Source organism: Equus asinus, chromosome 10 (genome assembly GCF_041296235.1).
Source record: "Equus asinus isolate D_3611 breed Donkey chromosome 10, EquAss-T2T_v2, whole genome shotgun sequence".
Classification (NCBI taxonomy): Eukaryota; Metazoa; Chordata; class Mammalia; order Perissodactyla; family Equidae; genus Equus; species Equus asinus.
Genome location: NC_091799.1, coordinates 69,980,793 through 70,005,873, shown reverse-complemented (window position 1 = coordinate 70,005,873; position 25,081 = coordinate 69,980,793). Strand labels below are relative to the sequence as shown.

Below are 25,081 nucleotides of genomic sequence, written 5' to 3'. Positions count from 1 at the left end.
ATAAGTGACATATTTGAATACTGGCCTTTTTTTTTTTTTTTTTTACCTTAATGACTGTTTTTTTCCTTTTTCCTTTTAACAGAGAACAACCCTTTATTGTCAGCAACCAAAACAAAAGGTTAACATTTTCAGTAACACTGAAAAACAAAAAGGAAAGTGCATACAACGCTGGAATTGTTGTTGATTTTTCAGAAAATTTGTTTTTTGCTTCCTGGTCCATGCCGGTATGTGATGGCACCCTGTGCTGACGCTGCTGTGTTTACTACTCCCTGTCAATTACCATCTTCCTTATATTCAAATCTCCACATCCTCTGTGTTGTCTGAAGAAGCAGCTCAACCCTCGGTGTGATCAGTCCTATCTTTGGGGCTCCCAGCTAGTTAAGCCGCATGAGAACACAGCCTGGCTCTGTAGCTAGCCCAGTTCTGCTTCACAGCTTGGGTCAGTTTTTCCTTTGCCCTAGGACTTGGCAGCCGTAGCCAGACACTACCGTAACTCTTCTCCAGCCATCTGTGTGATGAGGCTCCATCATTCTGCACAGATGCTACGAGCTGCACTTGCTCTGAGAAATGAGAGTCCCACAGCTCAGCCTGAGCTTTGTAACCACAGGTCTTGCTGCTGCCAAGATGATGCATTCCAGCGAGGGCAGTTAATCATGTTGACTTGATCACTATACCAGGAACACACTTGACCATGAATGGCCCCCTGGTCCCGCCTCTGCCACTTTTCAGCAATGAAAAGGAGAGAAAGGAAAAGCTGAGACTTTTCCAAATTTGCTACTTGATAAAAGGATTAAAAAATGGTTTCATTTAGCTTAACGTCAATGTGAACTTATAAATTTAGTGTTCTAAACCTATTCTGACTTCAGTATTTAAATTTCCCGTGCCAAATGGCAACTTCTTGTTTTAAAGAGGAAAAAAGCCTAAGGAAAACTAAAAAAGATTCCTGAAATTATTTAAAATATAGATAATCACCAACATATGATTTTGTTTTCTTCTCTTGACACTACGAATTTCACGGGTCTGTATTGAAGACAGCATTTCTAAATACTGGATTAAAGTTATTTTGTGCTTTTGAAATATAAGAACTATGATTTATTTCTGGGGGGAAATTCCAGTATTTGACCTCTCCTTTGGCTTGTTGCGTGTCCTGCTTGGCAATAAAAATAGTATATTAGCCACCTGGACAATACAAGATTTTCAAGTCCTGGGAGACAATAAATTACTTTAGTGTGAACCAACCTCACTGCTAAAATGTCCAGGTGGTTTATACATCCTTTAGCATGTATATGCATACACACACACATTATTTACTAATTGATTATTGTTTCCTTGGTCTCATTCAGGTTGATGGGACAGAAGTAACATGCCAGGTTGCTTCATCTCAGAAGTCTGTTACCTGTGATGTAGGCTACCCTGCTTTAAAGAGAAAACAAAAGGTATAATGTGCATTTCATCCTCAAATGCACACTACCCCCTCCTTGGCCCTAGTGTCACTTCACCAACATACCATCTTCTTGATTAGGTATCATCTTTTGATAGGCATCATGAAATAATTGGCTGCATATTTAGGGGAAGTGTTTAAATACTTGAATGTTTTCTTTAAGTTATTAATAAAAGGGAGATTCCCCCTCCCCATGCAATTCGTTCCAAAAAGCACATACAACATGGAAAGTTCTTTTTCTCTGAATACGTTGACCCACATTGGTCAAAGTGCTGTACAGAGTCGCAGATGTCATTTGTTAACCCCTGGTAAGCAAACTTTACATGAACACAAAGCTTTCAAATTTAGACAAGTATTTGTACCTTTGATGTGATGGCTTACATCTGTCAGCTGATTAAGCCTCTCTAATTCTAAAGATGAGGCATGCTAAAGCAAGGTGGGCCAATAAAAAGTCTACAAATCTGAAACTTAAGGTATATCAAATTCAGAATCAGATTAGAGTGAGTTGACTTTGATGGGAAGCTTTTTTTCATGTTTGCCCCTGAGTACAAATCATCATAAACTGATGAATTTCAATTTTGTCTGTAGGTGACTTTCACTATTAACTTCGACTTCAATCTTCAAAACCTTCAGAATCAGGCATCTGTCAGTTTCCAAGCCATGAGGTAAAACATAATGAAGTCATACACTGATGATGGATGATAGCTTTTATAATATTTCTCTTTAAGTAATTTTCTAACCTTTGTTTCAATAGTGAAAGCCGTGAAGAAAACAAGGCAGATAATTCAGCCAACTTCAAAATTCCTCTGCTGTATGATGCTGATATTCACATAACAAGGTAGGTGAAATAGTGCATGGCCTGTGACCTCTGACATCACTCCAGTTCATAGCACATTTGGCTCATGACTAAACAAGTCCTTTATATGCTCAGTCTTAACTGGAGAATTTGAATTAAAATATTTCTCCCTTGTCAACTAAAACAGAAGTCTAGAGACAAACTGGTCCCTAGGGGAACTTTGAGCAACTCTTTAGGTTTATTGACTGAGAGCAATGCTAGAAAGGCAGGGGAATAACCCTTCTGCCACAGACCAAGGGGAAACTCCCCTGCAGGCCCTCAGATGAGCTGCAAACCTTCCCGAGATGTCCAAGCAGAACTCTTAGGGTGCTGAGGAGCTGCCACCACTTTCTTCTCCATGCCTATTTCCTACTGTCCACGTGAGATATCAAGTGATAGCCCCATTCCTGGACACTGAAGCCCCAAACACAAAGCTTTGCACATAGTAGGTCCATCAGAAATATTCAAATGAGTCACAGAAAATTAGTTTTTGGGTGGAAAATTCCTGACATAACAGCTTAGGAGTTTCTTCCAACCAGGAGGCAATGAGGCATTCTGCAAAGGAGGTCATCCACAAAGAAATGCTTTGTTCCCTTTTCTTACCTGCCCCAAGCAAGTAAACCTGAGAGCACTGGCCGGAAGGGTCCTCACTGATACCAGTCTTGAATATCTTGAATTGCTGAGGGAGACAAGTGTCTGGAGAAGTGAGTAACGTGTAAACACCACAGGTGCTAATAGGTTGGTATCATCAACGTCACTCCCACTTAGAAGTGAAGTGGGTTCATGGACTCAGACACAGTCGGGGACAGCTAGGCAGAACACAGGCTGCCGGTGACGCCCACCTCCAAGCCTGGGAACCAGAATTCTCTACCTGGTGAGCCACTAAGGCAGCTTCCCAGCCCAGATCAGTGACCCCTGGAAAACATGCAGCAGTGTGTTCCCAAGAAGCCAGGCTGCCAAGTGTCCAGTGACGACAGATTTCTCTAACTCCCACCACATCAGTCCGGCCCGTAAAAGCATGGACGGTGTAGATCATCCAAAAGGTCACTGAGCAAAAACAAAAAGGAAAATGTGTCATTCTGTCTAGAGCTTGAGACACATGAGCGAAGATGAAAAGAATGCTTCTGTATCAAGTGAGTCGCAAACGGTAAAAGCAGAAACCGAGTTCAGCCAAGTCATCCATCCCTTAAAAATTAATCAGTAACTGCAGATTGCAAAGCACCCTCGGTTGCTAAAATAAGTAATTTAAGACAAATGCAGCCAAAGAGATTGATAGGACCACATTATCTGAATTTTTTTCTTCCTACTCATAATGATTCTTTCTCATCCTAAATGCTTTTTGTTAATACAGCTTTTTATGATTCCACTCTCCCACCGTGGCCAATTTTTTCTGATATTTTAACATGAAATGAATGTAAGATTGAAAGGGGACTTCGTTTTTACTAACATCTTAGCTATGTATTTTTGTGATGATAAATTGGATTCCAAGAAATCCTGAAGTTCTTTAAACTATATTATACAGTTAAAAAATTAATATGGAGAATTATAAAGAATAAAGCTAAAGAGGCTCCTAATCCTACCACCCAGATCTTTCCTCTAGATGCTTTTTAGAAAGAAAAACATTAAATGTACGTGGATAGAAAATCCAAACATTACAGAAAGATACACAGTGAAAAGTGGGTCATCCCTCCCCGCCTTGTCTGGTCATCACATAGATGACCATCTCTACTGTTTTCAGATGACCTTCCAGATACAGGGTTTGTTTATCTACCAGGATATGTGATGTGACACACACACACACAAATACACACATTTTATTTACTCAAATGGAATGATAAAATTTTCCTGTACCTTGCTTTTTATGCAATTTTAGAGAAGTTTTCAAGTCAGGACATACAGATCTAACTTGTCCTATTCCTGTCTGGATCATAATTTATGTAACCAATTCAATATTAATGAGATATCTGGTTGTTTTGCATTTTTATTTTGTTTTGTTTAACCATCACAAGCAATGCTGTAGACAACATTTTGAAACAAACATCTTTACAGACTTTTTAAAAAATAGTCCTACCCCATTACTGAGTGTATCCCTTAGCAACCATGTTGATACTGTATAAATGTGCAGTTATATTGTGCATATATGATGGGTGGAAATAGAGGATAGTGGAATTATTTCTAAAATGGGATCCACCTGAATATAGCTAACTGCTATTATAAATATATTGATCAACACTTAAGGAACACTTAGGGAATAAATGAAAAAATGTTGGATCTCTTTAAAATGCAAAAGCAGAAAATATTAATCAATTTAGAAACTGGCTGTGCTTAGGAGCTCCCACAAAGATCTTCTGGAAGGCAAAGGGAATAATTCATGCACACACAGCCAGGCCTTCTATTTCAAATCCTAGTCAGTTTTCCCATCTTCCATGTAAGGCTGACAAATCATTGTTTCCTCTCATATACATAAGCTTGACAAATACCACAACTATTTAAGTCTCCCTATGACATATTTTCCTTTTGAGAATTTGGAGAGGTTTTTTTTTTTTAAGGCATAAAAAAAGAGAAAGGAAAGATTTTTAGTAAATAAACCAAAAAACTCTACCAGAAAATATCCAGTCCAATTCTTTTAGGAAATAAAATCAACGTCCTATAATTAGGATAAATTGTCTGGTGGGAATGAATATTGCTTCTCAGACTCCTCCCCAGCTACCCACCCCCAACCCCCACCAAAGCTACCCTGGTTGGAATCCAGCCCCAGAGCCCCAGCAATGAGTGAGGAAAGGGAAGGGTACCCAGTTACATAGTCCTGTGGGGCTTCCTCTGACCTGGTTCATCTCTTCACTTGCAAACCCTAGTTGGCGGTCCCAAGCAAAGAGGTCACATTTAGTCCAATGCCTCTACATCTAGTCTAATAAAACCTCTGGGTCAGCCATCTTAAAAATGGTCTCTACATGGGTGCTGGAAACAGATTGACGAAGCCCAATTCAGACTAAAGCATTAGAGTTGATTTGAAACTAGGAAAGAATAGGAAGAAGGAATAATACAGAAAATGTATGTCTTGTTTCACAGGCATCCAGTGATGAATACTGTAGGAGCTAATGCCCAATATCCTATCATTGTATTTCTGCCATACCAAGAGGAAAATCCTCTAGCTTATAAATCCATGCATCCAATCAACATGGACTAAGTTCCACTGTGTTGATATACCAGTCAATATAATAGCAATCTTGAGAAGAGTTTCACTATCAGCTCTAAAGTCATACATTTGTACTTATTTTAGAGACTTTACAACTGATAAACATATAACATAAAGAATCTCAGCAGAAAGATCATGAAGGGATATGTTTTGAAAGGAATTTGTGTTAGCCTTAGAAATGTATATGGGATCATAAGCCCATAATAACCACTTGTTTTCATTTAGTGTGTCTGTACCCGAATGTAAATCTTTTTACTTCTAATATAAGCTAGAAGATATTTAAATAAAAGAAATATTAAGCTTCAAGAACAACAGCATAACTAAAATATTTGGCTTTACAAACATCGTCCAACAGATCTACCAACATAAATTTTTATGAAGTGTCCTCGGATGGGAATGTTTCTTCTATCGTGCACAATTTTGAAGATATTGGTCCAAAATTCATCTTCTCCATTAAGGTTGGTAAGCCTGTCATAAGGATGGAAAAATCAGGAGAAAGGGGGGAAAAACGAGGCCAGGAAGAGAAGAAGAAAGTAAAAAGAAGTTGAAAGATACCAGTGGTTCTCAAACTTGAGCATGCATTAGAATCACCTAGGGATCTTGCTAAAACATGGGTCCCTGGGCTCCATCCCCAGAGTTTCTGATTCAGTAGGACTGGGGTGGACCTAAAAATGTACTTTTCTAACAAGTTCCCAAGTGATGCTAATGCTGCTGGTCCAGGTGCCATGCTGTGGGAACCACTAAGGGCGACTGCAGTTAAGTAAACAGGTGGGCTTTGTGCATAGTTGGGATAATTGATATATTTTGAAAGCAAATGTCCAACAGTAATCAACAGATCATTAATATAATGGTATTTCTGTGGACAAAAGTCTCTGGAACATAATTAGTATGCCAGTTTATCTTCGGAAACCACTTCTATTTGAGAAGCTTACCATTTGTATACAAATATGCATTTTGTACAATCCTGCTGGGTAGTATCTAGAAATACTTTAAAATCAGTTTCTATTGGCTATTAGTATGCAATTATCAATCTAAAGTATCAAGTATGTAAAGAGAAATTAATTTGTGAAAGGACTATTTTATAATATAATAACATTACAGAAACTTTGGAAAGTAAAAAGAAGAGAATTCATTTACCACCCTAAGGCTATGCAATCTCTTTTTTTGTACATTTCCTACTAATTTGTTACATGGTTGCAACTCTGCAATTTGGGAATTTAGAAAAATCTTTAAAAGCGTTTTAATGTGTGATCCAGATACTGGAACTTATAAAATGTGCATGATATTTGGCAACTACTTTAATGAAACATTTAGTCAATTAGCAGTAACAATAAAATAACATTCATGGAGAGTGTAATAAGTACCAGCCTTTCTATCAATTGCTTTACACATGTTGACCCATTTAATTCCCAGATGAGGTATGAGGTTGGTAGGATTACTATTCCTATGGGTGTTCTTTAAAATGTTTAACAAGCAGCAGGACAGGAGCACTGGCCAATTAGAACAGACTCCTCAGCAAGGAGAACAGATGCTGTACCTACTGAGTGGCTGATTATCTTTATTTTACAAATGAGAAACTGGAGCAAACAGTTGCCCAAGCCACACTGCTAGTCAGGGGCAAAGTGGGACTTCACTCCCTTGAGGCCCAACTCCACAGATAGTAGGTGTTTAAACCATCTCCTGAGTTACAAATTATTTCCCAGTTAAAACTGTAGATGTTGAGATTTTTCCAAGAGGTGAAACACAGAGACCCAAAGTGTGACTCTAAAGCCATGACTCACTTTCATATGGATTCGATCTTACCACTTAATAGTTGTCCTTCATCAACACAGAGGTTATTGATCACTTTCCTTAGAAATGTGGATGATGTGGCCATAACCAGACTGTTTTCTTCCATACCCAGGTAACCACAGGAAGTGTTCCAGTAAGCATGGCATCTGTAATCATCCACATCCCTCAATACACCAAAGAAAAGAATCCATTGATGTACCTGACTGGGGTGGACACAGATCAGGTAAAGGCAACTGGATTGCCTATAAAAATGTGCATTTTCGGCATGGAAGTACTCCATGAGGTTGGGGTGATCAGGTCTAACATCTCGTAGACAGGAAACTGAGAAGATAGCCCCTATGCATCCTGAGTGCCGATTAACTAGCAGTTAACTTCATATTAGAAGCAGGATATTGTTATAAGAAAACAAATGTCTGAGTCTAGAGATTTACAGGTGCAGAAATTACTCGTAAAGCCCCATTTTGGCCAGGTGAAGATCTGACTTTGTCAGAGTCCTGTTCATTGAGAAGTCAGTTGACTGGGAACCCACATTGCATAGAGTAGTGGGTCTACACAGCTGCAATTTGTAGCTGGTCTTTAAGCTGCCATCCTGGACTTTCGCACGGTAGTAATCAACCCTGGCTGCTCATTTTAATCACCTGGGTCAATTTTGAAATACGGGCAATATCCAGGCCCACCCACCAGGCAATTAAATCAGAATCTCTAGGACTAATGCTCTACAAGCAGAGTTTTTCTTTAAAAGCTCCCCATGCCTGCCAGGTGGTTCTAATATGCAGCCTGGCCTGAGAAGCTCTGCTCTAGCCAAAGCCCTTGGCACTGGCTCAGCCTGGGTCTAGCACTAAGCTGGTTCTATTCCTGTGGCGTGCGTAGGTGACTACAGGGAATCCAAACCCTAAAATGTTCCACAGAAAAGAACCCTGAATTAAATCACTCATAGTCTATTGTTATTGCAAATTTGTCTCAGCATGTATGGGTTGTAAAGAACCACCACCACCCCTTCAAGTCACGTCAAAACAATTCGATACTTCAAAGTTTACATTAGCCGTGACAAGAAGTGTGGCCAGGTCAGCGCTGTCAAAGGTGCCGGAAGCCCCTCCCTCCTCTGACATGTGACACTAAGCTCTCCTAACGTCGAGTGGAACATCATAAACAGTTTTGCTTCCTAAGACTGATTTGATGTCTTTTTTTGTAGGCTGGTGACATCAGTTGTAATGCCGAAATAAATCCACTGAAAATAGGACAAGCGCTGTCTTCAGTATCTTTCAAGAGTGAAAATTTCCGGCACATAAAAGAATTGGTGAGAACAGGTTAACAGGTTGACAGTTTCCTTTGGCGATTCGTTGTTTTACCTGGAAATTAAGGCAATTCTTTTCTCCTACTACCTCATCATAGAACTTTCTTATTTTGCCTTTGATGGCCTGTATGAATCAAGGTTTAGAAATACACACTCAAGACTAGGTTATTGGAACTACTACTTATGCCATTATTATAAAATACATGTTACAGATTTCAGCGTATCAAAAGGACTCCACTTAAAACTACTGTTTTTGTGTTGTGCATTTGGGAAATATTGTGAAGAGCCATGAGGGAACTGGGTGTGTGCTATGGAGGTGAAGCTCCTTACATCCCCTCCATAGAATCACTGACGTCTTCTCAGTTAGCTGCTAAATATGACGCTCCAGCTGCCCTTCTTTGCTTTTTTATTTATTTATTTTTTTTGAGGAAGATTAGCCCTGAGCTAACATATGCTGCTAATCCTCCTCTTTTTGCTGAGGAAGACTGGCCCTGAGCTAACATCCGTGCCCATCTTCCTCTACTTTATATGTGGGACACCTACCACAGCACAGCTTGCCATGCAGTGCCATGTCCGCACCTGGGATCTGAACTGGCGAACCCCGGGCTGCCGAAGTGGAACATGCACACTTAACCGCCGTGCCACTGGGCCAGCCCGTCTTTGCTTTTTAATATTTTATCATCTCCTGCTCCAGAGCTATGCCCCTTTCTTTGGGAAAGAGACTAGATTACCATCTAGCATGGCTCTTGGCACATATTAAGTATTAAAATAAGTAAACATTTAGCAAACAGTAATCCTAAACAAACCACAGCTCTCCCCTCTGAAAAACATTGAAATTCTGGTTTTCTTTTTTGTGTGTGTGTAAGGAGGTTGGCCCTGAGCTAACATCTGTTGCCAATCTTCCTCTTTTTTTTTTCTTTCCCTCCCCAAAGCCCCAGTACATAGTTGTATATCCTAGTTGTAGGTCATTCTAGTTCTTCTCTGTTGGATGCCACCACGCTATGGCCTGATGAGTGGAGCTAGGTCCGCACACCCAGGATCCAAACCAGCAAACCTGGGCCACCAGCGCAGAGCTCACGAACTTAACCACCCAGCCACAGGACCGGCCCCCAGGTTTTCTGTTACACAATTGTTTTGTTTCATGATGGGTTGGGGAAACAGGAAAATAGAAGAATAAAACAGTTTCTTTTTTAAGTAACTGTAATATAATTACAGTGTAAGGGTGGTTTACATCTGAACAGTAGTATGTAAAAATGCCCAATAGAAACTCATCTCAGATTACGCCAAAATATTATGCCTCTCAGCATTTTCCTTATTTTTTGAAAATGTTTTGGTTTTGTAAAAATGGCAGCTGCTCACAGTGAACAACGTGAAACAGAGAACGCAAAAAACTACAAAGAAACTGAAGTTCTCTAGAAATCTAACAGCTGACCACTCTTAACATTTCATGAACATCCTTCTCCATACCTCTAAGCATTAATCCACATACAGATATATGTATACTGTTACATATATGGACCACACTACCATTTTTTATAGGCCAATACATCATAGACTTTTTTTTTTTAAAAGATTTTATTTTTTCCTTTTTCTCCCCAAAGCCCCCCGGTACATAGTTGTATATTCTTCGTTGTGGGTCCTTCTAGTTGTGGCACGTGGGACGCCGCCTCAGCGTGGTTTGATGAGCAGTGCCATGTCCGCGCCCAGGATTCGAACCAACGAAACACTGGGCCGCCTGCAGCGGAGTGTGGGAACTTAACCACTCAGCCACGGGGCCAGCCCCCATCATAGACTTTTTTTAACAGACTATTTCTTAGATAGTTTTAGTTTGACAGAAAAATTGAGTGGAAAGTAGAGAAATTCCCCTTATATCCCCTGCCCCTTCATAGGCACAGCCTCTCTCACTATCAGAATGCCCCCACACCAGAGTGGAACATTCGTTATAATTGGTGAACTACATTGACACCTCATAAGCACCTAAAGTCTATAGTTTACGTTAGGTTCACTCTTGGTGTTGTACGTTCTGTGGGTTTGGACAAATGTATAATGACATGTGTCCACCACTATAGTATCCTACAGAGCAGTTTCACTGCCCTGGAAATCCTCTGTGCTCTGCCTGTTCATCCCTCCCTCCCCGCAACCCTTGGCAACCACTCACCCTTACTGTCGACTTTCTTTAATCTAAGAAATGCATCTTTATAGTGAGGTTTAATGACTCAATGGTACTGCATGTTGCGCATGTATATTCAGTAATTTACTTAACTAGGACATTATTGATAAACAAATTATTTAGGGTTTTTCTTTAACTCTGAAATAGAAGTGCAATAAACAGGCTTGGTGTGCTTTTTTCCACACATTTATGGTTCTCTCCTGAGGCCCTCCATACAGATGGGACATGGCTGGGCCAGAGGGTGAGCACATTTTGCATTTTGAGCCACAGGGCCAAAATCTCTCGAAGAAGGATTGTGCTCGTCATGTGCTATGATATACTACTAAACGTTCATGAGGTTGCTTGTTTCCCCAGATCCTTCCTAGAGCTGGGTTTTACCTATCTTTGTAAACTTTTAGCGTTTATTTTTCAAAGCCCATTCTGACACTCTCTCTTCTTTTACCGTGGACGCCAACCTGAAAGAACTGCAGAACGGCTTCATGTCGTAACGTGACCTGCTGGCTGACAGACCTTCAGATGAAGAGCGAATACTTCCTTAACGTCTCGACCAGAATTTGGAACGGGACTTTTGCAGCAGTAAGTACCAGCTCTATTTATTGCGTTTGTCAACAGCAAGGAAACAGGAGGTTTCAATGTCAAGAAGCCACACAGTTTGACAAAGTTAGTATTCTGGCTAATGTGGGCAGCATCCAAAAGACTCAGAGCCATTTCCCCTGGAAAGCAGCATGCTTCCATCCCTTTCCACAGCTCGCCCCATCTGGCTGCATCCCAGAATCACCTGGGTGCTTGTGAAGTGCCTGCTTCTTTGATTCCACACCAACCTCCTACATGAGAAGCTCTGGGAATGGTGTCAAGATCCCCTCCGCTGCCTTTGGCTACAATGGGCCACTGGCTTTGTCTACCTCCCCTTGTTCTTGATATTTCTGACTTCCTAGTCTCCACCACACCCAAATGAAAATGCACATGACTCTGCCTCATGCCTTGAGCTCCCAGCTACTTGTTTGATTGATCTCAAACCACCCAGTAGATAAATCTAACATAAGGATCCGTCTCCCTGTATCAGAGCCAGGCCACCACTCTGCTCTCCTGTTTTACCCTTTCTCTGGGGAAAGCCCCATGTGCGTACAACTGTTTAAGTCATTTCAATCTCATGAGAAGTATGAAGAAAGTGCCAAAACAACGTCGGTGTGTTTTTCCATTTGGCAGGTGTGACTCCAGTGGCGATATCTGCTTTCAGCAGAGATTTTGGGAGCCAGAATTTCAGTCTGGCATGAAAACTATAAGGCTAGGCAGGGCTGCTTAAATCTCCCTGCATAAGGGGCTAGCTATTCGTTTTACCAACACTGGCTTTGACTGAGGCAGCAAAGTAGAAATTAGTTTGAAATCTCCAGGGGGCCTTGTGGCTTTCAGTGGATTTTTTTTTCAACAAATAAATCAGTGCTCAAGGTGCTTACCGACCATCCTCTATTCCCTACTTCCTGATCATTTCATGGTCTCTCCAGCAAACCTCACTCCCCTGGAACCAAAATATAAGCAATATTCTTGGATAAAGACATAATAGAAAGAGGAATAGTGATAGGCGGGGGGGAAAAATAGACAAGTGGGGGGTGAGGAGTGAAGGGTTGGGTTTTCTTCTTGCTTTGTTTTGTCTTCTTGTTAGTTGCGTTTGCTTGCAGGATGCCCCTCCATCCTGTAAGATGTGAAGCATGCCGATAGTTACACCGCCGGCCCAGCTGCTCTGTTTGGTGCTCAGTTTCACCAACTGGTTCTTGGCTCCTTGGATTTGAGGAACAAATGTTTTCATAGCAACCTTTGCCAGCTGGGAAGGAAAACTGACTGTTGCAAATCAAAACGCAATCACGCCAGCCCTGTGAAAAGCATTTGGTTTTTCTTGAGTTTGTTTAAAGCTACATCATTTTAACTATAAGACTTTTCAGAGTACTTTCCCAAAGGTTTTCCAAAGCAGCAGTTTCATTTCTGGGAGCAAAATCCTGAAGAAGTGTATTATTTAAGCTTTTTCAACATGGTTATGATGGTTAAGCTGAAAAACACTCCTTACGGTATATCAAAGCCTCCCCATCTTCCTCCTTCATGAGAGGGCAAATGTTTATCCCCACCTTGTTTTCAGTGATTTCAACAGCCAAGTGCATGTTCTCAGACCACCTAGGAGACCCAGTCTGAAATACAGATCTCATTTCCCGTATTAGAGCCCATGAATATACTGCCTTTAACCCTCTTTCTGATGCCGTGCAAGTCAACTTAACAGTTCAAGTAATTTCATCACAAAGTGATTCCAAATCGATGGCAATGTTGGCTGCCATTTGTAAGGGAAGGTCTTGTTGAATATGAGCAGGTGTGTTACCTCGCTCTCCCAGGTATGTGTGGTATACGTACCCCTGCGTGTTAACCCTGCAGGATACTCGGCACTGTGCGGAGGGCCAACCTTAGCAGATGTATCAGTATTGTAAGGAAATCCTTTCCTCTTTAATCTACAGGGACTATGAAACCAGCATTCATTTAACTGCTACTCTTTTTTAAAAATTTTAAACCATTATTAATTCTTTTAATGTTCCCCCTAATGTGTGTTTAAGAGCCGAGTGATCAGGGTTAATTTCTGATGCAATCTTCCATCTTGAGAAAATTAAGACGGCTAATCAGAGACGGAGCCAGTGGAAAGGAAATAAATTGCTCACTTTTTGGATATGCATTCTCGCTTTCTGGCTCTCAGATATAGTTTAGCAAATTACCTCATAGAGTATAATGAATCATGTGCCCTAATAACCAGAAAAACCGAATCCTAGTAACCCGAGCATGTGAAGGCAGTTCTCCAGTCTTGTGTTGAGTTTGGGCATTGTGTTTTACTTCAAAGTAAGCATCAGTCCCAATATTTGCATTATAGAGAAAACAATGTACACATCAATAATGTATCCATTGAAAAATCGCTTCTTTTTCTGTAACTAGATCCAAGGATGCTTGTAAAGTTAAATCATATTAGGAGGTTACTAGTAGCATCAGCATAAAGTATATGTCCTTCCTATGTGCCTACCCCAAATCCAATATTTTTAATAGAAACTCTTGGAGTAGGAAAGCTGAAATTATTGCTCACGCTTTATAGCATGACAAAAGGCTCAGAGTGTCTACTGCTGACATGCATGGTCAAGTTCAAGTGTACTTTTAAACAGTATTATTTTACACATGTACCCAGAAGAAAAATTCTCTTTCCTTTTTAGTCTGATTTTCCATTCCTTTATGTGACTTATTCAGGTAAGTGTATAAAAATATCAAGTTTGCAATTTCCCCTGATGTCACAAACTTCATTAAGTTTTTAAAAATCTGAACTATGATCTTTCCCAATCATAAACTTCACTTCTAAACCCTTGTTTTTCAACTCTGTTTTCAAGTTTGAACCACCTGGAGAGAGATGTTTTAACCTGCTGGTGTCTGGACTCCACCCCCCAGAGATTGGGTTTAATTTGCTGTGGCAGGGCGTGGTCATCCACACGGTTTAAGCCTCTGGTACTTCTCATGTGTGGTCTTGTCACATACCGTCAGTCTAAGCACGCAAAGATTCTTGAGTCTTCAGAGTTGGCATCTGCTCTTGTCACTTTCCACAAGGAAAAAAATTAATAAACATGCTGAGTTTTATGCATTAACTTCTACTAGGATAAAATATATTCCTTATTCTTATGTTCCAGTCGACTTTCCAGACAGTACAGCTGACAGCATCTGCAGAAATCGACACCTATAACCCTCAGATATATGTGATCGAAGAAAACACAGTCACGGTGAGCGCATCACATCCCTCCTTGTGGGCGTTAGAGTCTAGGATGGGCATTCCATTTCTGAAAACTCAGAATAGTTGTTCTCACCTACGTATATGTAGAAGTATCTCACTGAAACTCTAAAAATTCAATATTTATTTATGTTGAGCTTTCGGCAAGGATGTTTGCTACACAGAAAAGTTCAGTGATGTTCTTGGCCTCCTCCACAACCCCACCACCCCCGCCACGTTGGCAAAGTTGGATCAGAGGTGGTGTTCCAATGAAAGGCACAACAAAAGGGGCTCCGTCTTGCTTGGGGCTCTCTTCTCTATGCCGGACCACCACCAGTTCTTCCCTTCTCCTCATGCTGACACAAAACAGTCTAGATCTTAGACCATAAAATCCAAGTCATGCTTATTTGAATCATATATTGTAGTTCAGAGAATTTTTTAAAGAGAAGTGTTGAAGTATGCTTAATAAATAAGGCATTATTAGAGAGCTTCTTTTTTTTAGTAGTATTCCTTATAGCTAGACATTGACACTGTGTGAAATGTCCATCCATTAGGTCTTCCAGTCTAGAAAACTATAAATGCTTCTGGTTGATTAAAAAAAAAAGGGGTGGGGGTTTTGCAAAGAAATGTACTTTGAGAGAAAACAAAAGCTCCCTGTTCCAAGAGCTGGCATGGGACGAGTCTCCTTTGCACTGAAACTCTGGTTAGAATACGCCGTATTTAGATAGAGCGGGATTTCCATGTCCAGCTAATCTGCTGGCAGAGCCCTGAGCGTTTTCCTCCTAATGCTTTCGTTAGAAACTGGAAGCCAGTTCAAGACTCTGACCCCAAGGCCAACTTGGCAGCTTGCCTCGGTCACTGCTGCAGCCTACAGACTTGGTTAAAAAGCCAATGGCCCTGTGAACTCTGGACCTCTCAATGCCTGAGAGTGGAGTGCACAGCACTGCTGTCCCAGGGACAAGGATTCCACACAACAGAGACTGCTTCTCTGCCTCTGGTTTAGGACCCTCAGCAAAGGCCCACACCCTCTCTTCAGAGGCTAGAGCGTGGAAAATCAGAAATGGAGCCAAAGGAAATGTGGCTTCAGATATAAAGTATTATGAACGTAGCCTGGGGGAAAAGTGCTATAGAGATTTTTAAGGCTCATTTTAGAAAAATGTAGTGTTCAGACAATACTTGAACTTCTGCTGAAGTCTTTGTTTTTTTAGAAAGCAGTATTTAATAAATGTATTAATTGAAAATTCTAACAATTTTAATGAACCCTTTAGGAGATTTTTCTTGGTTTTCTCAGTGCAATACTGATAACACGGGCCAACTATTACTTAATTGTGTCTATAAAAATATTATTTGAATCCAAATAATATTTTGGATAATTTTTAAAATAACATTTGGAATCCAAATAATCAATGGACATATCCCTATAGGTAGATAAGTAACTCTTAAATTTATTTGAATCCCAGTCTTATTTAAAACTCTAATACAAAAATTTTGTACTCATGGATCCATAGAAATCCACGGACCCCAGACTGGGAAGTTTCGGAATAGAGACAAGTAGAGATCTAACCGCCATTAAGCAGTGAACTCTATGAATTTATAGTTACTTTACTCCTAAATTTATAAAGACTACTTTAGCTCTTGAAAATACAAATGAGAATATAGTCACCAAAAGGTTAGACTCAAGTTTGACCCAAGTCATAAATTCTGTGATGAAAAACAGCTCATCTGCCGCCGTAATTCAGTGTTCAATCAAGTAAATATGGTTTTGTCCCCGTGTTTTGCTCCAAAATGTAGCTTTTGAAGAATATAGTTTGTGGAGGAAATGATTGTGATCCTTTCTGCAATTAAAAAAAAAAGAATATCCAGTTTTATTGTTAGAACTCCTAGGGCAGCCATTCTATTACAAAGTCACATAGATTGCCAGGAAGTGGCCAGAAAGAGTCAAGTATGTAGACTCAAAGACAATTTTTATCACTGAAAATGTCAACTTGAGCTCTAAGATAATTCTACTTTTTAACCATCCATAGCAAGTAAGCTTGAGTAAGAGTTAAGTGAAATCGATATTTCAGGAAGTTTGTGAAGTTGTTACTGTTGTTTAATCACAAGGGGTTTGGATCTTAATTTGTTTGGCCTTTGAGTCCTCCTCCCTGAGCCTGGATTCCAAATGCTTTCACTTCATAGTGAGACCGTGTGCCAGAAATTGAAGTTCCTACTTCATAAGTAATTAATGTGAGATTTTCAGAGATGACACATCCGCTAAACCCTGATGCCATTAAAGGGAGGAAACTAGAAAACTTGAAACCCTTGCCTGGACTTTGCGGGAGCATTTTCTCTAGAAATTGTACTGCACTATTTTTTTTTTTAAAAGATTGGCTCTGAGCTAACATCTGTTGCCAATCTTTTTTTTTTTCTTCTTCTTCTCCCCAAAGCCCCCCGGTACATAGTTGTATGTTGTAGTTGTAGTCCTTCTGGTTGTGGCATGTGGGATGCCGCCTCAGCGTGGCCTGCTGAGCAGGGCTAGGTCTGCGCCCAGGATCTGAACCGGCAAAACCCTGGGCCGCTGAAGCAGAGCACGTGAACTTAAACACTTGGCCACAGGGCGGCCCCTGCACAATGTTTAATTGTGGAATGTGATCCTGAGCAAGTCACACCACCTTTCTAGACCATCATTTATGAAATTAGAGAATTTGACTAGGCCATCTCTTTTTTTCAGTGCTAAAATAAGTTAACTCAATTGTGTATGTACATTTACAGATTCCCATCACCATCATGAAGCCCCATGAGAAAGCCGAAGTACCAACCGGAGTTATAGTGGGAAGTGTAATTGCTGGAATCCTTTTGCTATTAGCTCTGGTTGCAATTTTATGGAAGGTAAGAAAAGTTTCTTATTTTATAATACAGGGATTCCAAAGACGTCGTCTTGAATTTCCTTATCAAACAGCACCCTTAAGTTTTATATGGTGCCTCCCGCCATCATGAGAACAGGAAATTCAAGTTCATTTGCAAATTCTCACTGATGTCTTTGAAAACAATCCATAAGGACTGTATCTCTTTGGTCTTGGTTCCTGTCCTTCTTTTCAACCTTTCTTTTATCCAGACCCCTGAATGTTTTATTCAGCTGCAAAGAGTAGACCCTGAAAAATTTAACTTAATGCAATTCAGCTGAACTCTCTGGGTATTAATTTCCTCACTGAGGGGCTGACGCCAGGTCAGTAGTCTGCAAGCTACTGTCTCCAGAGCTTCAGCGACTCCCAGAGGTGCGTTAGGGAAAGGGGCCCCTCCAAAATAAGCTATAGGTGGTAACATCTTTACATCATCATCTTACAGCTCGGCTTCTTCAAAAGAAAATATGAAAAAATGGCCAAAAACCCAGAGGAGATTGACGAGACCACAGAACTCAACAGCTGAACCTCCCGGCAATTCTCACTGTGGTGCAAATTGACAGCATCTCGGCCTGGGTTTGCAATTTACATGAAAGGATTTTTTTTAAATCCCAGCATTTTATTATAATACGTAAACCAGCCTGATATTTTAGGAAAACTGCAGGTCAGTTTGGAAAGAAGAAATGGGATGTGGGGGGTGAGGGCTAGGAGAAGAAAGGGGAAAAGACTTATATGGGGGAAAAGTGATCTTTACACTGGCTGGTCCAGAGTTTACATTGCAACGTACCGTACATTGTGTCAGAAACGTGAAATGCTTCCAAATGTGACAAGTCTTAAAAATATAACCTTTCTCAGTGTTGGGGGAAAAAAACAATCATTTAAAATGGTTTTTAAATAGCAACAACATAAGTGGAAGTAGTCCACTTGTGGTATAGATATGTAATTAGCTTGGATACTGGTGTTGAGATGGGGAAAAAGACAACATAGGCCTTCAAGTGAGGCTGTGCATCCAAAGTTGCCACAGAGATGATATTGTGATAATTTTGTTTATAAACGAGGTAAAATGTGCTGTTGTCAGCCCACAGCCACCTCCTCAGAATCCCTTTCTTGCTTGACTAACTGGTAGGAGCCTAGAATGTGCTTCCTGTGGAGGACGTTTCGATTTTAGGGTGGGGGGGTAGGAAATAGTTTAGAGGCCAAAGCACAAAATTTTGTTTAAAATCTGTAACCACATTTACGGTACAACCCTGTCCACTGGAGGCCCAGCCTGTGCCAGAGGAAGTTGGAAGTTCCCTTTCTCTTTTAGGCTGCACAGCTGGCCAACTTGACTGGTGGGCTGACAGGGATCTAGTGAATTTTTGAAAGATGAGTAATTTTGTTGGCATCCTTCCTCCTTCTGTACTGAACCGTTCTCCCACCTGCTGGTGCCCCCATGTTCTAGAAGCCCGTTGGAGCCTGCCTTCCCATCACTACTCCAGGGTTATCCACCTTCCTTCACCCCTCGTCCTAATTCCCCATTCCCTCTGGGCAGCTGCTTGATACCGGGTGTGAGGAGAAGTCACCTGTTTAACTTACATATTTGCACGAATTACTGTATAATCCCCTTCACTTCAGGGAACTCTTTTCATTTATTGCTAAACAAGTAAGAAAAATAAGCTTGAGTGAATTTCTAATGTTGGGATTTCAGGCAGTGTAAACAAGGCAAAGGAAAACATCATCTCAGGAATTTGAGAAGTTATAACAATATTGGAAACCACCAAATTAGCAGGCGCACCCTCTATGCTCCTCTGTTTCTGGAGGACTGAAACTTCCAGAAGAATGACTTTCACCTGGGCAAGTTTGTTCACAAAGTAGATGCTTAGGCCCCAAATCCCGAGAGTCTGATTTGGCGGGGTTGAGATGAGGCCCGGGAACCTGGTTTTAACAAGCGCCCCAGTCTTTATGATGTAAATGGCCCACCTTGAGGAACACCACCCATTTCCACTTTCGGACCTTCTTTTCTCTTTTTCTGAGCCCACATATTCTCTAGGAGGGACTGGGAGGAAAAGGGCACAGGCAAAGACAGTGGGGGCTATTTGATGTCAGAAACTGCCTAACCAAAGCTTCAGACAAGTCACTGACCTCTAGAAACTTCAGTGTCCTCATGATCGAATGGGAAGACTGGGTTGGTGCTCAGCAGCGACGCTTTTAGCTTTAAAGGTCTGCAATCTGGATTTCTTATAATACAAGACAATCCTCCAAGAATTTGAAGTCAGAGGAAAACAGGTATTTGCCCATGTGCATCTGGCCTTGACGGCCTCCTGGCCTCGCCCCTGCCGTGGCAGTCCAGAGCTATCTGCACTGTTTAATGATTTATTTTGTATTTGACAAGACAAACAAGGAAGAAAAAAACAATTAATCAAAAAATGTCGGGTTTATAGCACGATATTCTCTAGTTAGATGTGCTAGAGCTCAATTCTTATAACAACTGTATGGATTCACTGTTTCTTTCCAATAAAAATTTTATTTAAACAATGTGGAGGAGAACCTAGTCGCTAAGTTGATAGAGAATATTTAACAAACCATGTAACTGCTGTATATATGTATATACATACTCATTCTTCAGTGTGTTATACGACAGATTATAGCACGTCATCCTTTTATTTTACTCTGCCTCACCTTCCTTAGACAAGCACTAAACTGAGGTCTCGTACACACAGTGAGCTTAAGGGTGTGACGAGCCTTGGTCTAGGTAACCTGCCTTGACGGCACTGTCTCCACGAAGTAGCTGGATTACTAGACACTAAAACATTAGCCCCTTGTGTCTGCACCATTTATGACACTAGGACGGGGTTTTTCAACCTTGGCACTATTGACATTTGGGGCAGGTAATTCTTTCTTATGGGGACTGTCCTGTGCCTTGAAGGACGTTTAGCAGCATCCTTGGCCTCTCCCATCCAGATGCTAGGGAACACCCTCTCCCCCAAGTCATGACAATCAAAAAATGTCTCCAGACATTGTATGACGCCTCCTAGGAGGGAAAGTCACCTCGACTAAGAACTGCGCACTAAAAGTGGGTGGCCTCAATAGGCCACACCCGTCACACCGTGATCAGATCACAGGGTGAGGCAGAGGCGCTGGGGAGGAGAAATTCTCAAGCACTTTTAAGCAAAGGTAATTATCCAGGAAATTAAAGGAAAAAGAATTGTTTGAACAAAAGTTACGTATTCCTATTAAGCCATACTTTTGTTTTAAAAGTAGAGTATGGGGCTTACATGATGCCATCTTAAAGTTTCCATTTCATAAATGGTAGATCTGCAGAATGTGATAAAAACTGACCTGCTTCACGCATGGCTGCCGCACCAGCCTTATGAAATAACACAGTGAAATAGTTTGTGAAGAAACTGCATTGAGATTTGAAATTGTGCATCGTTCGTTTAGCAGCAAATGAGAATTCCTAACTGGACAGAACTTTTTTCTAGCTGGTGGTGTTATTTTTATAAAATAGTAAAAGTTATCTGTTAACTGTGAAAAGAAAACTAAAACCAATTATCATAATCACACAAGTGATTGTATGAAAAATTATTATAAAAGGTGTAATTTTATAATGTATTTATCTATTCTGATATACAGCTATAACTTAATATATGAAAATCTTATAAATTAAGACGTTAAACAGAAAGCAAGATTCCTCAGACTGAGACCTCTGGTCCATCTTTAACATTTCAATTTGCACACAGAAAATAACTGTATGCACAACTTTTTAGGACTATGCCCTTCATGTATGTTAATGCATACTCATTTTAATCAATTTATGAAAGACTAAACATTTAGAAGTAAAAGGTAAACATAAGGGTAAAGTTTGAAATAAATAATAATGTTAACTACTTCTTTGAACTTTAAAGAATGAAAATGTAGCCATTATGTAAATATAAAAAGAGGGTTTCATATGTACCTGATTTATTTTGGCACATAAAGTCAAAATATGAATGTGTATATATGTGTGTATATATATTGCACAACTGTTAGAATTGTATATTTTTTAAAGACATTGTCTTGGACGTTTTCCTTCATACATAATGTATAAATTTTTGTTAAGATGTGATATGTATATTGCTTTGTTTGATTAACTGGTTTTTGTCTTTTTTCTCTCAGTCGAAGATATAAAAACGAATGTATGCATGTCTGTACATAAAGTTGCACGATACACTTGATTTCTGAAAAACAAAAATCAGATTGGAGTAGTAATCAACATAAATTACTTAAGAGCTTTTCTCATATTAAAGTCGGAGAATCAAACAGAAAAGTATTTAATTGTAAACCACTCTTGTCATACCACGTTACTGGATATCATTAAAACCATTCTGAAACTAAAGCTATTTACTTTGGATTTTGAATTGTACAGCTTACACATTTCACTGTATCTTACACACTCAATGTGCTTCAGAACACATTCAAGACTCAATATAAGAAAAGTGAGGACGTCTCGAGCTCTTACATTCCTAGCAGTGACCATAGGATGTTTTGTAGGAAGCCTAACTTGCCTTCCTAGTTTAGGGACCAGGTGTGAAGGCTTGCCCCTCACAAAGTGGTCCACAGACAGGCAGCGTTGCATCACCTGGAGCCTGGATGCAGATCTCAGGTGCCACCCAGACCTACTGAATTCAAATCGGAAGTTTAACAAGATCCCAGATGGTTCATGCTACATTAATGTTTGAGAGGCACCTCTCTAAAGCCCAGCTTCTCTCTTGAATAAAACGTGTGCTTGGGAGAAAGTAGACGTCAGCCAAAATGTGGCAACATGCAGAAGCAGTCCATCTGCAGAGTTGCTTTTTAAAAAACTTTTAGTAGTAAGCAGGAGGGTTTAAATATTTTTATTTTGAGGATTAAATATACTGAAATGAACATGCTGAAATGATAAGACAAGATAATACATTGGGCTCACGAACTGGCCATCAGTATAGGTGGCACATCAACGCAAAGTTGTGTGGTAGGTGCACAGACGTCTCCCACGCCCACGTGGGGCTCTCTCCCTGCCCATCTCCGTCCCAGGGAACAGTCATAGGCAGCTTACTGCAGAACCACCACCAGTAAGTATGTGCGGCACGCACTGTACGTGAAAATACACCTTTGGAGAAAAAGAACGTTAGTTTTTATTTTTTCACAGAGCAGGTTAGGAAGTGCTGCTAAACGCCTATGTTGAAGCTAACAACTAGTCACAAATTGGAAAATAATTTTATACTTATTCACTTTTTTTAAAAGCAATCCTTTTACTTATCACCTTTTAAAAACTACAAACATTTTAAAAGACTCCTCCCTCATTTTATCATAGGCCTTTAATATTTTAAACTAAGATACCAACTAAAGATTGGAAATCATCTTATTCAAAATCAGGGACTAATTTTCATCTAAGGACCACTCCAACCTAACTTGCTTTAAAGAAAATGGCTGTAAACCTAAACTGAACTTTTTGTTTCTGTGCAAAATAAAAGTAACAGACTAAAAATCGAAGCCTCAAGTTGCTCTTACTATAACCCCGGCTCTACTGCCCTCTGCTGGGTGGTCTATCTAACTACACCACACAAATCGTGAACCGCCTTAAGAGAGGTCTTTAAGATGCTTGATGCTCAGTCGCTATGCGAGATGTCATAGGAGGGGAGTGGGGAAGGGAGCAGAGGACCTACCCACTCCATTAGCCAGATACTTTTATGCATCCGTAAGTGCTACAACTACACGTCAGGTGTGTTTAATTTCGGGCACAATACTTAATACCAACAGCACTTTTCAGCACTTCTGAGTGCACGTGCTGGTTAGACAGTGCGGTGACAGAGACAAAAGTCTCTCACCTCCAGAAGTTCATGGTCTTGTGACGAAGATAAACTAACAGATGCAGTACATCAGGCGGCAGTAAGTACCTCAACAAAATATAAAGCGAAAGTAAGGGAACAGGATTCCAGTCTTAAATAGGATAGTCAGAGAAGGCTCCCTGAGGAGGTAACATTTCATCACGGACTGAAATAAAGTGAGGAAGCAGATTATGGGAATATCTGGAGGCAGAGCATTCTGGAGGGAGGGACAGGTAAGAGCCCTAAACCAGAATAAACCTGCCACATAGCAGCCACAGCAAAGCAGGGAGCCTAGAGCAAGAGAGGAGGTGAGGAGGCAGGCAAGAGCCAATCATGCAGGCCGTAGGTCGTGGTGAGGACTCTGGGGTTCTAAGATGTCATCAGCTATCAGAAGGTTCTGAGCAGGATGACGAGAGACAGAAGAGCGGCTGTAGGGACACTGTCAAGGCCACAGCAACAGTCCAAGAGAAGCGGAGTGGTGGCTGGACGACAGATGTAGCAGGCGAATAAGGAAGAAGTGGCGGACTCAAGAGGTACCCAGGAATCGTTTTCTAATTCTCCAATAGGTTCATTCATTGACCTGAGGTCAAGACTCAACCACTGGCTTCTTAACCACTATTTCTCCCAACATACTGAAAATATATTGTGGCTCTAACATCATAGCCAAAGGACAAAAATATTCACAGAAGTCACAAAATACTTCATTCACTGACCATTCACTGTTATTTTCAAATAAGACAAAATTCCTTTCATTTTGCTACCCGTTTGAAAAATACTCGAAAGATTAAGTAATTTGAATTTCCTACTTCTTGAGTGAACTTACCTAGCTCTCATACAAAGCCACAGTTCCAAAGTGACTTTGAAACCTTGCAGCTCACCTGCTTAAAGGCTGAATGTTTTTTTTACGTTACTCTTCTAATCACTTGAGTAGCCAAGTAAGTGATGCTAGCCCCTTAGTATCTCAGCCACCAACCAAGTCAGCCACTCCTAAGAAAGAGAGGATCAACTCCATTTTAAGTCCAGTGCAATGAACCCAAAACTTTCAGGGATGTTCCATCCTGACTTCAGGATGCCCCAGATTAACTCCTCACCTCCGTATTGGAGACATCAAAGCATAACAGTCTGCATTCCAGACTTAGAATACAGCCTACTTAACGAAGGCATGATTCTTTCAAAACACGGTTACAGGATGTTTTATGTTCTTTAAAAATATACCATCAATAAAGATCCTCTAAAGAAATATTTGAGTAGAAAAATCCTGAAATCCACATATACCTCATATATGGCAATGTACGTCATATTAACAACACAGGTACAAAATCCTAGGAATATCTATGGTGGGCCAGTAACTCCATGATAATATGCTTTCAGACAGAACGCACCTGCCTCTGTCCAACTGCCAGCCCGTTTCTCAAATGGGGGCAGGCTAAAGTCTGGTGGAAGGGAGGAGGCAGCATTGAATTGAGAGAGGGTAAGGACAAGACCAGACAGGCAAGCCCTTTTCTGTAAGAGTGCTAGGTGGAGGGTTTGTCTGCCTTCCCAGGATACTTCCAGCCCAATCTCTCTGCACAGGTGAAGGAGTAAGCACCAAGTTACCAGGAGATTCCTCACATCAATGAGGCTGTGCTGTAACTCCCAGGCAAAGACGGAATGCACTTTTCCCCACGGTATGTAAGGCTGGCAGATAAGGACCACCGGGTGGGTGCCTGGCACAGAACAGGCATTCAATATTTCTTGAATGAATTCCTTATGTAAAAAACGCTTCACTAGATGTAACGACTATTACCAACAAAAACAAAAATCAACCTAAGCGTCTGAAACTACAGTCTGTTTCCAATATGCATAATGCAAATTTTGTGATATCAATTGCCCATGTCA

General features: G+C 40.6%; 1 protein-coding gene across 1 annotated transcript in view; it reads left to right on the top strand.

Annotated features, from left to right (window-relative positions):
* Positions 1–21,729, top strand: part of ITGA2 (integrin subunit alpha 2) — a 98,953-nt gene extending 77,224 nt beyond the window's left edge. The window contains exons 20-30 of the mRNA XM_044771413.2: positions 83–224; positions 1,344–1,436; positions 2,030–2,106; positions 2,196–2,279; positions 5,828–5,930; positions 7,376–7,486; positions 8,456–8,560; positions 11,190–11,303; positions 14,423–14,512; positions 17,251–17,367; positions 17,824–21,729. Coding sequence (XP_044627348.2) covers positions 83–224; positions 1,344–1,436; positions 2,030–2,106; positions 2,196–2,279; positions 5,828–5,930; positions 7,376–7,486; positions 8,456–8,560; positions 11,190–11,303; positions 14,423–14,512; positions 17,251–17,367; positions 17,824–17,904 — 1,117 coding nt within the window. The 3' untranslated portion in view covers positions 17,905–21,729. The remainder of the gene's footprint in view (positions 1–82; positions 225–1,343; positions 1,437–2,029; positions 2,107–2,195; positions 2,280–5,827; positions 5,931–7,375; positions 7,487–8,455; positions 8,561–11,189; positions 11,304–14,422; positions 14,513–17,250; positions 17,368–17,823) is intronic.
* The last annotated feature ends 3,352 nt before the right edge of the window (positions 21,730–25,081 follow it).